General features: G+C 30.4%; 1 protein-coding gene across 1 annotated transcript in view; it reads right to left on the bottom strand.

Annotated features, from left to right (window-relative positions):
• Window positions 1–29: 29 nt before the first annotated feature.
• Window positions 30–13,900, bottom strand: part of LOC149882723 (E3 ubiquitin-protein ligase rnf213-alpha-like) — an 82,263-nt gene continuing 68,392 nt past the window's right edge. The window contains exons 56-83 of the mRNA XM_090100953.1: window positions 13,392–13,808; window positions 12,942–13,120; window positions 12,624–12,860; window positions 12,302–12,474; window positions 11,912–12,020; window positions 11,598–11,695; window positions 11,296–11,466; window positions 10,852–11,091; window positions 10,567–10,678; window positions 9,972–10,394; window positions 9,719–9,838; window positions 9,528–9,593; window positions 9,394–9,429; window positions 9,176–9,319; window positions 8,938–9,028; window positions 8,745–8,779; window positions 8,548–8,648; window positions 8,283–8,439; window positions 8,029–8,203; window positions 7,852–7,943; window positions 7,477–7,740; window positions 7,232–7,373; window positions 7,056–7,130; window positions 6,424–6,881; window positions 1,109–1,306; window positions 920–1,009; window positions 669–838; window positions 30–439 (exon numbers count right to left, since the gene is read on the bottom strand). Of these exons, the coding sequence (XP_089957079.1) occupies window positions 307–439; window positions 669–838; window positions 920–1,009; window positions 1,109–1,306; window positions 6,424–6,881; window positions 7,056–7,130; window positions 7,232–7,373; window positions 7,477–7,740; window positions 7,852–7,943; window positions 8,029–8,203; window positions 8,283–8,439; window positions 8,548–8,648; window positions 8,745–8,779; window positions 8,938–9,028; window positions 9,176–9,319; window positions 9,394–9,429; window positions 9,528–9,593; window positions 9,719–9,838; window positions 9,972–10,394; window positions 10,567–10,678; window positions 10,852–11,091; window positions 11,296–11,466; window positions 11,598–11,695; window positions 11,912–12,020; window positions 12,302–12,474; window positions 12,624–12,860; window positions 12,942–13,120; window positions 13,392–13,808 (4,706 nt within the window). The 3' untranslated portion in view covers window positions 30–306. The remainder of the gene's footprint in view (window positions 440–668; window positions 839–919; window positions 1,010–1,108; window positions 1,307–6,423; window positions 6,882–7,055; window positions 7,131–7,231; window positions 7,374–7,476; window positions 7,741–7,851; window positions 7,944–8,028; window positions 8,204–8,282; window positions 8,440–8,547; window positions 8,649–8,744; window positions 8,780–8,937; window positions 9,029–9,175; window positions 9,320–9,393; window positions 9,430–9,527; window positions 9,594–9,718; window positions 9,839–9,971; window positions 10,395–10,566; window positions 10,679–10,851; window positions 11,092–11,295; window positions 11,467–11,597; window positions 11,696–11,911; window positions 12,021–12,301; window positions 12,475–12,623; window positions 12,861–12,941; window positions 13,121–13,391; window positions 13,809–13,900) is intronic.

Here is a 13,900-nt window from a genome sequence, read left to right as displayed (position 1 = left end):
CAAAAATCTTACGAAAAACTCACTTTCGATTTAAAACAAGTAAAAATCCTCAAAATATTTCTAGTATTACAAATTTTAAAATCCAGAGTTCCAAAAATGTTTCCCAATCTAATATTTAAACAATTATTTAAAAAATACGTAAAAAACAAAAAAAAAAAAAATAAAGAAATTATAAAAATATAGCATAAAAAAAAGTTACAAAAAAATTTATAAAATTTTTTGAGAAAAATGCTGATGAAGTAAAAATGGAAAAAAAAAACAAAAGATTTCAACTTGAAAATAAAAACAAAATTAGCTTAATAAATGTCACGTGTCAGAAACAACCATTTTCCAAAAAAAATAAATGTGTTTCAGTAGAAGTTCTTCACTTATAAATTCCACAGCACCTGTGATCTCTTTCTCCTGCTGATCATAATAGAGTTGAAGAGCTTCGGTTAACCTTCCAGGAAATAAATACAAAATTTAAAAAATGTTGACATAATTGATTTTTTAAAAATCTTAAGGTTCAAAATTTTTTATCAACGGTTTCTTTGCTTAAAATTTTGCAAAGTCTAATATTTAAGGAGTTAGCATCGAAAATTGTATCTTCGTAATGTAAGCAGAGAAAAATGTAGCAAATAAAAAAAGGGTGAAAAAGTAACTAATCATACGCTATAACTACAGCTTACTTTAGGGAAACATCAGATTCACTTCTGACTGGTAGCTCTAAAACGATATATTCAGTGACAAGTTTTGTCAACTCATTCGTGTCGTTATGGTGCAGATCTTTTCTCATTTTTTCGACCACAAGATTCTCAAGGTCCTCAGACATGAAACATTCTTTTAGATGAAATGGAATCTAAGAAATAAAAACAAAATGTTAACAAACCAAAAGTAGTCAACAGTCATGCTAAAAAGATAAAATAAAAAAATCGAATACCTGGTTACTTGCATATATTCGCCGTGCTCGCTCAACAGTTAACATAAGCCAGACGGAGTACAAGTGAGTCAACCGGATAAAATCGTGCATCTTAAAAATCATGACAATAAGAAGATCATAGTATTATCTACAGTTGTTACGTAGTAGCAAAATAGTAACTAAATATTCTGCAGAAAAACGAAAATCAACCTTTCCGCTGACTAGGCATTCTTGCTCATTCATTCGAAGAATATTTGTTAAATAGTCTCTGAAGAACATGTTTGAATCACCTCCAGTAGATGTCAATATACCAATGGCCGTTTCAACAGCACGCAGAGCAACAGATACATCTGCAACGTCAACCATTTCAGCCAACATCCTTGTTTGGTCCGGAGAAGGAATATTAGTCTATTCCAAAAAGATAAATTACTTATAAAATAGCTACGAATTTTGACAAAAAAACAGTAAGATAATGGCAAATAATTACATTTAATATTATAGTTGAACAAATACATTCTTTACGGGGGGTTTCTATAAAACCGGTAAATTTCCTTTTGAATAACAATTCATAAAAATAGCGACTGGTTGAAAGAGGAGAAAATAGGAAAACAATCTAAAAATATAAGTAGACAACTTTGTACTCAAGGCAAACAACTTTGTATTGTTATCTCTAAGGAATGTTCTGACAAGCCTGAGTCCAACATCCGGACTGTTTTCTCCGTGAACAGGTCTAAGAGGGTGTCATTGAAGGTAAGGTATAGATTTAAGATTTTTTTTTTATTTACATTAAAATTAACAAAAATAATCTGAAATCATAACTAATGGCAGATTTTATGGCTTTTCTTATTGCATTCATTAAATACAGAATCACAATTCCATAGACAATGTGTTGCACACAGAGAACAGGTTTTGCAGCAGACATTACACGTCACTTTTTATATATAAAAAAAAAATACTAATTTAGCAAATTTATTTAAAAGCAAACTTTGGTGGGAATTCTTTTAGTTAGTATCCAGTTCTTATTTTGGGTTGTTTATCAACCTTAATCGGATCTTGATTCTCGGAAATTAATATTTTGTTTGTTTTTTCAAAGTGCTGGTTTTGAAGCCATCCTCCTTACCAATTATTTAAAAAATTGTGGCTTTCATTGATTTTCAACCCATTTATTTACATTTTAACATCTCAAATCTCAAAAAAAAAAACAAAAAAAACCGCTTAAAGTTAATTAAACTACTTTTAGCTATTTTATACGACCTTTAAAGAGAGTGATTTAACTATAAATTATTTATAAAATGGTAATGAGTAACACCTGGTTTCAGAAAAAAGAAAAAAAAAAAGAATAAAAAACAATTTAACAAACTTGTGCGCCAAACATTTTTACAACAATTTTAGTATGTTTTTTATACGCGCTCAATCAAATTAAGTTAATAAAACAGAAATGCACTACCCTTGAAGAAATATTCCATGGGAACCCATGATAAGTGATAGAATTCCATTGAAACCCGATGAAACTCTATGAGGTCCCATGGATTTAAACGCATGGGTCATATTGTGCACCATTAAGAACCCATGGGTTCCTATTTTTACCTCATAGGTTTCAACTTTTAGTCCGTGAGTTCCAATTGCCCTAACAGTTAAACCCCATGGTGCCATTAATCGAACACATGAGTCCGATTAATGGCACCATGGGGTTTAACTGTTAAAACCATAGTAGCTAAGTAAACCATAAGTAACTAAGGCTAATTAAATTATAAATAATGTACTTAACATGGCTCTATATATGTATGCATGAACGCTCGCAGTTAAACCACTTAGCAAATACAGCCATAAACATTTGTTTCTGATATATGAAGTACTTGTATATAATCCATACTTTTTGTAAATATTTATGAAAGGTTATTGTAAGTGATAATTTAGCTTAAAGCTGCATACACTCAAAACAATTTTAATTTGCAAACTCTCATTAGTTTTAAAATTAGCAGCAAATATTTGAAGGTTTTAATATGGTGAGCTATTTTTGGCTGCATATAATCATACGCAAATGTAGGAGGAAGATATCTATGATGGGAGAACATTTATGATGGCATACCTGTCATATTTCCAAAAATATTAATTTTAGTGCACAAGTGATTAGACCTACTTTAATTCAGATAAAAGTAATTCATTACTTCTGGTTATTGTCATAAGGCATTAAAATTTCAATACTCTTACATCTAAAGAATTACGATTTTATTGTGCACTATATAGAAATGAAATTTTCATCCATTTTATTTGTTGGTTTTGAACATTTATTAAATACTATTTTTAATATTGAGAACAAGCCATGTTGCTTTAATAAAAATGATTAAATTATCCGATGATTTCATATTGATGATTTTCCCATGTTGGCATAGATAAACCATTATGGGTTTGATTGGTATAAAATTACACCGCTGAATGTATTATAACATTTCAGTTTTAAAGATGTTCAAAAAATAGTGCTGTTTAACAGAACTCTGAGAACTTTGAACAAAATGTTAAATTAAAGTTTGCTGTATGTATGTATGTATGTATGTATGTATGTATGTATGTATGTATGTATGTATGTATGTATGTATGTATGTATGTATGTATGTATGTATGTATGTATGTATGTATACATATAAGATTTTATCTATGTGCGTACATGCATACATGCATGCATATATATATACATATATATATATACAGTATTGGAGAAAACATTTGCAACCAACATCATACAATGCTAAAAAGTGTTCCTAATTTTACATGTCCTTAAAACGAAACGAACTATACTACCACAGCAAACAGTTCAGGAAGCTGGAGTCATAGCATGCCATGACATGAGCAATCAGCTGACAGGTGACAGCACACAGGCAGAATTTCGTTGACAAGTGCCATTTTGCAGCGGACAAAACAAGTGCAACTTTTTTGGTTTGTTTCATTTCCTTAAGTCTGGTCCGTGTCAACGTCACGGAAGTTTTTTAATAATTAAAGGAAGTATCCAGAAGTTTCCAGAAGAAGCATCTGGAAGCATCCAGAAATATCCAGAAACATTCAGAAGCATCCAGACGCATCCAGAAGCTTCCAGAAGCATCGAAAAGAAGCATCTAGAATCTTCCAGAACAGGTTCACACAGGTTCATTTTACTATATAAGAGACATGTAAATCGACATGTAATTCAGTCAGTATATGGAAGTCAATCAGTCAGTATTATCAAGACAGTTTATCGAAGTGAGTTTTATCGAAGTGAGTTTTATCAAAGTGTTTTATCGAAGAACATCAATACAAGAAGTGAAATACAACAAGTGTTTCATTACATCAATACAGTCCACATCCAACCTGTGTTCCACAGAGCATTATTGTATCATCATAAGGTAAATGTAACACGGTAAGCCTTGAGAAGCGTGATTATTTATTTTTATTATTTTTATGACTTCAAGTGCAAAAATGGCTCCCGACAGTCTTGGATTGGAACTAAGAAAGAAAATTATTGGCGATTACGTAAGTGGAATGTCACAAAAAAGTATTTGTGATAAATATCGCGTGAAAAAATGGACCGTATCAAGACTATGTTCCAAATATCGTTCTACGGGCAAGTTGGCAGCAGATAAAATAGGTGGAAGACCGCGTTCCACCACTTCTAGAGAGGATTCTATGATCTTCAGATCCGTCAAGAAGGATCCCTGGATATCATCAGTCGAGATACATAAGCAATTAGAGCTGCCTGTATCGGACCGAACAATCAGACGACGTGCTGTTGAAGCCTGATTGTTTTCTCGACGCCCTGCAAAGAAACCGCTGATTTCACTAAAAAACCAGAAGAAAAGACTCCTGTTTGCTACATCTCATATTGACTGGAATGTACAGAAATGGCCAACTGTCCTGTTCAGTGATGAATCGAAGTTCAACATCATTGGGAGCGATGGCATTTGCCGTGTACGTCGACCGGCCGGAAAACGCCTCGATTTACGTTACTGCCATAAGACAGTGAAGCATGGTGGAGGCAATGTAATGGTCTGAGGGTGTTTTTCTGTTAACGGTCTAGGTCCAATACATCGAAACGATGGAATAATGGACCGTTTCATGTATAAAAATATCCTGAAAGATGTTATGTTACCTCATGCTGAATGGAATATGCCAATAAAATGGGTTTTTCAGCAAGACGACGATCCGAAACACACCGCAAAAGTAGTCAAGCAGTGGTTTCAAGACAACCACCTATCGGTGATGGATTGGCCGCCTCAATCTCCGGATCTCAACCCTATCGAGAACCTGTGGGAGATCGTCAACCGCAGAATTAATCGTGAAGGTGTTCGTAATAAGGATCAACTGTTTGAACAAATCCAAAAGGCCTGGGCAGCGATTCCACAAAGTTTCATTGATCACCTGATCGAATCTATGCCTCGAAGATGCAAGGCTGTGATCAACAACAAAGGATTCGCCACGAAATATTGATAGCAAAATACAGCTTGGTCAACATTTTGTCGAGTTGCACTTGTTTTGTCCCGAAGGAAATCAACTTTTTTTAATACTTTTGATTAATTTATTAATTTTCGTGTACAAATAATGAACTTTGTGATGAATAAAACTTGAAGAACTTTGTCTCTAAACAGTTACATAGTTATTTCTCTAAATTGAAAAAATGCAGCACTTTAATATAAAGAAACTAAATTTGCATTATTTGGTTGCAAATGTTTTGTCCAATACTGTATATGACTTGAATGTTGACATCTTGTATAAGAGTGTATGTTATATTAATAAGAAAATATTAAATTTTCTCATAATAAATTATTATTTGTATTCTCCTAATACAAATAATAATTTATTATGAGAAAATTTCGCTGGATTATGGTTACCAGCATCATCAGTTTGTAATATTATTTTAAATTAAAAACAGTTTCAACTTAACTGACATCAGCAGTTAGAGCAGTAGTAAATCATGGCATAGTTGTATTTTTGTTTATTGGTAATAATAAAAAGCAAAGTAGTTAAAAATTCTGATATTCATAATTATTAAGCAATTTTAGGGAAAGTAAAATGCACCAAATTTTTTTTGTTAAGTTTACATGCCAAATATTTTTTTTAGATTTTCTATGAAAATCCAAGGATCATGAATTATTCAAGGAAAAACCATGAAAAAAACTCGATGACATTTCAATTGATATTTCGTCACCATGTGAAACCCATGGGTAATGTGTTTTCCATGGAAAACCCATAAAAAAGCTATGACCCATGGTGATCCAAATTCCAATTTAAATACCATGGGTTATTTTCATGGTTATGCAAGGAAATTAACCAAAAGAGTAGTGAACTTATCAGCGACCAACCCGCCAACCAAAATATGTATGAAAGTTAAACAGCCATTTTTGTGCATAGTTTTGAATTATTCGAATTCCAAGTAAATCTATACCTTCACTTGGACTGATCCATAAAAATAATTTTTGTTATAAAGAGAAAATGGACTAACGCACATCTGATAAATTGACTAACGCACAATTTCCATAAAATAAATAACTGCAAACCTGACGAACAGAACGCCCCAACAAAGAGAAGTTCAAACTTTTGACGTCACCTCTGTAAAAGAATTGTATAACTTCCCTATGAATCAATGCTTTTCCGAAAATAACATTCTCATAAAGACGTCTTTGAATTACTTCAAAGTTGTGTTCAATCTTAGGAGCATTCCCAATTCCAAGAGAGTAATCGCAATTTAAAAGAACTAGCGGAAGAAGATCGCGATTTCGTTCATAAGATATAACATCACTTTCTTTTAACTGCGATATTGGAACACGCTGAGCAACTTTGGTACTATTAATTAAGTGACATTCCTCCAAAAATTCGTTTTGTTTAAAAGCTAGAAAATCGATCAACATAGTGGCACATGAACCATGATCAGAATTTGTGCTGATAAAAAATACCAATTTGCTGTTCTCGTCAAGTTTTATCAAAGGGAGATTTGGTTGTAAATGTTTCTCCCTCTCTAATAAACAAAAATGAGGTAAAACCTAAAATGCTCAAAGATAAAATTGAAAAATGATAGGAAAAAAAATCATGAAAAGTATATAACAAATATAAAATGAAACAATAGTTGCCCCAAAACAAAATGGTATAATAAAATCCTTTTCATATCACAGAAGAAGCAAGTATAGCTAACCTGTGAAAAAGATGCGCGCCTGATTCCATGTTTTAACAAAGCATTTGAAGAGCTGGTCTGCTTTTTTTTTTGAATCTAAACCAAAAAAACACGACTAATATTTTTTCTTGCGCAAAGTTACTTTAAGTAAAGATGTTGCAGGAAACTGTAAAAAAAAATTGAATCATAAATCATACCCCTGGGAATCTCTGATAAGAGTTGCTTAACAGATTTATCGACAGCAGTTTGCTTGTCTAATTTATAATTGAACTCGGCTTGTAAAAATTTTTGAAGCTCTAAGATAGCTGGCAAATCTTGTATCATAGAAAGTATTACTTCCTAAAAAGTTAAATGAATCATATATATTTAAGTAAGTAAGTCCGAAAAATGCAAACAGAAATCACTCAAAACTTTTATCAAGCTGGTAAATAACAAAGCAAACCTGTTCTAAAAACTTCGCAAGAATTGATATATCGTTTGCACCTCCTGCAGCTCCTCTAAATTGCACAGCAACCTTTAAACTTTCAACTGAAACTGATTGTCTGTAAAACCAAAGCTGAGGACTCATAATTGTGATAGAAGATTGTTTTTGTTTTTGTTTTTGTTCTGCATCAAGTTCAAATATTTTCCGCATTAACGGTGAGTCATTTACACATCGGTCTGTTACCAAATACTTGTTGAACAAAAGTAATTCATCATCCAAAGACTGAAAAAGTAACAATTGCTCAATTTGCACATTTTACTAAAAAACCAAATAAAAGAGCAAATGGTGTAAAAATCTGCTGTAATAAAAGCAACTGCATAAAAAATAACGAACGCGAAGAAAAGGCTGAATAAATTTCTGGTCAAATGCTTTTTCATATCGGTTTCTCCTATCTACACTTGTTAAATCCATTGTGAAGACACTATCTATAAAAAGAAAAAGTGAAAATGTTTTAAGAAAGAAAACAAAACAATTAACAAAATATAAAACATTAAATTTAAAAAAAAGTACCCTTTTCATCACTTAAAAGCAAGCGTTTAAGTAAAATATGAACTGCGGTGTTAGTATCATCATTATTCTTTGCAATTCTATTCGATAACAGTGTCAGATCCTTTTCAATGTGTTGTTCCAGAAACGTTTGGATTTTATCATCTTTTAACTTTGGGTGCACCAGCTTTGCAACATCCTAACACAAAATATTGATCGTGACTATTATAATAGTTTAGATAACTTTTAAGATGAAGAATGTTAGAAAAGCAAAATACCTTGACATGACCTAACAATGTTGCAACAAGCAACGAAAGATGCACTAAAAGATTTTGAAAGGTGACAGATAGAGGTGTCAAATCACGTTGTGGAATAGCGAACTGAGTGCGTTCAGAAGCTGCACCCAAACAATGACCAGGTTTTGTAGAGTCAACTCTATAAAGCAACTGATAAAACTCACATAAGCACATAACAAAGTCTAAGATTGAATTTTCTTGATAAGAACAACTGAAAAGCAGCTGCAAATTATGTTTTAAAAGATACCTATTAGAAATTACGGAGTTATTAACCAGAGGCTTATGAGATCTACCACCAATGGGTAAATGACACACATTGCAGAAAGAAGTTTGAGTTGGCCGGCCGCACTGAAAAAAAATATATATATTTTTTATTAAAAAGCTACCTTATTTTGAAAAAAATTAACTCTACTGCAAATCGGAATATTTTAAGCCAGCTCTCACTTCTGAGACAACGTAAGGATGACCTCGAGGGCATTCTAAACAGTACAAAGAAAATTCAAACAAATAAAGTAATTAGAACAATATACAACAATCTATAACATATAATGTAAGAACATACAATGTACAATATAAACAATAGCATATAATAAATTTATTCATCAAAAACTCCAGTCATTTCATCATGTAAGTTTACCGTAAAAGAGAAAAGAATTGTATGCATCATTACAATTTAGACCAAATACTTCTGATAAAATGTCACTTGGCATTGCAGGAAGAAACCAACCCTAATGGAACAACAATGTTTTAAAATTTGCATAGTATTGTTCCCTTCAATATTTGAAATAATGTGTTGTTTATGAATTAAAAAAAGTACAACTAACAACGAACCCTTCTTCTTTAAAAAAAAATGTTACATATTGCAAGGTTCTTACATAAACATTGTGCGGACTAGTCGCCAGTAACTTAAAAAGGCGAGTAAACGAATTTCCATCACTAACTACCACCCAAAAATGGAACAAAAGAGTTGAGAGGTATTCCAAAGCAGAAAACCTTTTCATGGCAGACATGGCGGATGTCTAAAAAGAAGGATTAAAATAACCAAAGCTCAACGAAAGAAATTAAGTGAACAGACAAAATTAATTTTAATTACCTGTATTTTTAATGTTTGTTGAATTCTTGTAAGATTCTACAGAGAACAAAAAGCAAAAATTACAGTAAAGATTACTTTATAACTGCATGTAAATAAAACAGGTTAAAACTATATTAAAAATTACAAATTATTACCTCTGCAGGAAGATTGGAAAATCCTTTGAACACTGACAGCTGAAAAAATGAGTTCTTTTTATTTTCCTAAAATAAAAGAATATATATATAAAGAAATTGAAATGTGGAAATTACATATTTATTAAATTGTTGAGCAATTATCATAAACGTATAAGCTTAGCTGATAAGATGGACCATATAGTCAGATGTACCTGCTCAAGTTGAGATATCCCGGAAACATTCTCTTCTAAAACATAAGCTGCAAATTGATTGCGAACTTCTTTGTAATACTCACCATACACCAAAAACTTATCATAACTGGTTATTTTAGTCTGAAATTAATGTTATTCACTTTTAAATTAAAAAATAGAACAAAATCATTCACAAAAGTTTTTGTAGATATTTAAAAAAATTATTAAATTAATTTCTTTACTATTTTAAACTATAAATAAATTCAATATATACAGAATCTGCATCTTTAGTCAAAAGCCACTCCATTTCAGATTTCTTCACAATTTCTTTTAAACTTTGAATTCCATGATTACGTACAATGTGTTTTAACAAATAAATATGAATTTCACTGTTTTTATTCTTTAGAACAAACTTTGCTAAGGTAGAAAAAAAGGTATCGAGAGTGGATTTCAATGATTGATCAACAGACTTTTTTTCCTCAAGGAACCAAGTACACAATATCTGAGCTGATATAGACAAAATTGCTCTTAATCCAGCAGTATGCTCAAGGGAAAAAATGTCAGTCAAAAACTCGCTGGGCTTGACTTCTTGAATTATGTTATATGCATCAAGCAATTCCTCTGAGATATGATTAAGTAAAGCAGTATCAAATAAAGTTTCTTTCTTCAGCAAAGAAAGCTCCAGCTCCTTTTTATCCTTTAAAAAAAAACAAAAAACAAAAAACAAATGAATAATTTAAAGGTTATTTGGAATACAATAATGGATGCTGAAATCTTTTTATATAAAAATTATGCAATAGCATGATTATATGAGTATTAGAGATTTTATATCTTATTAGACAATTATGTCAATAAAATAAAATACTCACCTCCATGCAATAAATAAAAAGATTTACAACTTCAAAAAGCTGACTTTGATCTGTATGTGCAAGTAACTTTGACATAAGTTGTTTTAGATAACATTCAACTTCTCTGTAGCCCCTTTAAAACATATAAATATCGAAATTTTCTGTTTTGTACCTTTAAATTTTTATATAATGTATCAAAGAAAGAGCTACCAAAACAATCATTTCAACATTTTTATCTTCAAAAAGAAGTGTAAAAAAATCCTATAAAATTAGCAACTTTAAAGAAATATTTTTAAAAAGAACTACCTTTGAATTAGCTGTTGAAGCAAAAATGAACGAATCACAGGAGTTGAGTCTAGTGCATAATCTGGTATCGGAGAAAATGCTTTAGTGCAGTTGGTAGAAAAAACATAATCCAATATCTTTTTTACAACATCCTCACTAACTCGATTAAAATCTTTCCTTGCAAAGCAAAACTCAGTCACAATTTCAGCATAAAAAGAAATGCAACGTTTTTTGAATTCTTCTTTTTCAAAAATCATGTGTCTAAATTTGAATGTAAAACTGTTCTAATGCAGTTTTTAAAAAAAATGTAAATCGAGCTCAGTTATGAATGGTACCAGTATTTTTAGAATGCGTAGTTACAATTTATTTACTGCAAAGTGTAAAATTCAATAAGAAAAAACAGAAACTTGATGCTCTGTCTATCCTAAAACACAACTACTAAAAAGCTTTTAGATGAATGCATACCTTCTCTCTAAGCTGTCTTGAAAGATATCTTTTTCATTAAAAGTAACATTACATTTTGGGCACGTTAAAGTTTCAAGAAGAATGCGATGCATACATAGATGATAATTAGCTCTGCAACATGGTAGTACATAGGAAAACTCATTACAACAATAAATCATACAATCTTCATCACTAAAGTAAAAAAAGAGGAGAAGTTTTATTAATTGTTATTTTTATAAAAACTACTTAGACACATAAACACACAAAAATAGAAAAAGTATTGAAAAGAAAAAGTTATTCTGAACATATAAATTGCTACATACAAGCTGCTATATTTGATCATAAGAGATTCTTTTAAAAATCCTTCAATAATATTCCATGCTTCTACAGTCAGCATATCATTTGTCAGTGTCTCTAATTTCTAATTTTTGTGCCAAAAATAAATATTTATACTTTTCTATTGACAAAAAAATTTATTTGTATTAACAAAACAAAAATTTATATAACAAATACTTTAAAGATTTATATAACAAAAATAATACTTTAAAGAGAACAAAACATTAAATGACTGAAAAAAATAGAAAAAAGCTCCTAACATCTTTTTAAACAGTTTCTAAATAAATTTTAAAAAAACAACCTTCCACATTGAACTCAATAACACAACTTGGTGATTGCAAAAACAGGTTGAAGATTGAAAAACAAGATCAGCAAACTTTTGACAAACTCGAAGCTTACACCATTTTAGTCTAAACATGAAGCAAAACATTTATACTTTTATATACTTTTTGATGTTTTTGATTATATTTATGTGATTTTATTTTTTGATTATATTTTTTCTCAACAGCTGTTTAATTCCAAATTTAAAAAAAAAAAAAACAGAAAAATTAAGAACATCCTTGAAATTAAATGAGTAAGCTGCATGTGCCTTTTGTGGATTAAGTTTGTTTGAGTATGAAAAGCATATAAGTGCACAAATTTATCATGATAGAAATATATAGAACTCTGTTATAACTTTAATATATCATACTGTGATTGGTTTATGATTTGTTTTGCTACAGCATTGCAGCTGCTCTTCATTGCAGATTCAACAACATTAACAACCCAAACTTTTCCTTTTCTTATTTCTTCAATAACACTGGGACAGAAGCGTTTTGAAGCAATATCAGATAGCAATCTATCCATAAGCAACACATCTACATCCTTGAAAAATGAATTATATAAATGAAGCAAAAAAAAGCAAAAGCAAACAAACAAAAAACAAATCAACATCAATTACAAATACAAGAAAATGATATAAAATGCCATTATAACTTTAAAAAAGTTCAAAACCAATCAAACAAATAACTTACAATTAGAGCATTTTCAACATGAAGATTTTCTCCAACTTCTGGATAGTTTATAAGCATAAATGCAATATTTTCAAGTCTTTCTTGAAATTCCTTAGTGCTTAGAACAATGTGCATAACAATTATATCACATTCAGCATTTTTAAATTTGTTTAGTTTTGTGATGTTAAGCTCTTTATATTGCTTATCCCTTGCAGCAACAATAAATTTTGCAAATGAAATTAAAGCAAATGCTAAAATCTAAACATTTAAGTAAACATGTTTGTGACAAACAAGCTTCTGAAAAAATAAAAAATAAGATACAAATTTATCAGTGATTACTTTGTAAGAACTTTGGCCTTGATGAGGGCTTTGACATTGATCAGGAAACATTAAATGCACTAAGTCAAAAATGTAATCATCAACACGCTGAACTGGCAAACTCATAACCAGGTTTCCCATTGGTAAAGATGCTACTACGTCATAAATTTGCTTGTAATCATGAGTTTCAGGAGTTGCATCTTGTAAATATCAAAGGAGTTTTTCATAACCAAATGAACATTTTGATTACATTTTGATAACATTCAATCAATTAAAATTTTATGTATTAGCATACGGCAATATTTAAAGTTTGATAAAATATGTATATACATGTGTGTGTTTATATATATATATATATATATATATATATATATATATATATATATATATATATATATAGTTTACTGTAAAAATATTGTTTTGGTACAATGGCTATTTTTTATTATTACCAAATAAAAAAAAACATCTAACCTGGTTTTATATAACTTTTAAATGCATCATCAATTTCTTTGAAGATCCTATCTGAAAATGGAAACTTGCAACGAAAAAATGGATTTGACAATTTTGATGTTACATTTTTTGAGATGAAGGTAATTTTAGAAAACAGGTTCAACCACAACTCTGTGTATTCTGGTTCTCTGCAAGTAAGCCCAAGATTTCCAAAGCTATCTAAACTTGAAAGAATAGAGGCAAGAATAGGCACAATGCGATCTTCGGCATAACAAAATAATGCCTGCCTAAAAGTTCCACATGCAGGTTGATACTTTTGTTCTATTGCTTCATGTTGTACCCAATTTGTTACATAATCAGGCAGCATTTGACTGTCTTCTTCAGCTAAACCTATTTGAATCAACTTCAATATGGTTGTGACAAACAAGTATTGAATATCTAAACAAAAAAATCTATACATAAGTATTATGCACCAATTTCAATTTTACATTGTAAGTATTTATCAATATCTGTTATTTAAAAATAAATGT

Source organism: Hydra viridissima, unplaced genomic scaffold, assembly GCF_058129835.1.
Source record: "Hydra viridissima isolate aposymbiotic clone 2 unplaced genomic scaffold, HvirCarnegie_v1 scaffold_10, whole genome shotgun sequence".
Classification (NCBI taxonomy): Eukaryota; Metazoa; Cnidaria; class Hydrozoa; order Anthoathecata; family Hydridae; genus Hydra; species Hydra viridissima.
Note: the sequence above shows the minus strand (reverse complement) of the source record. Positions and strands in the feature narration are given on the sequence as shown.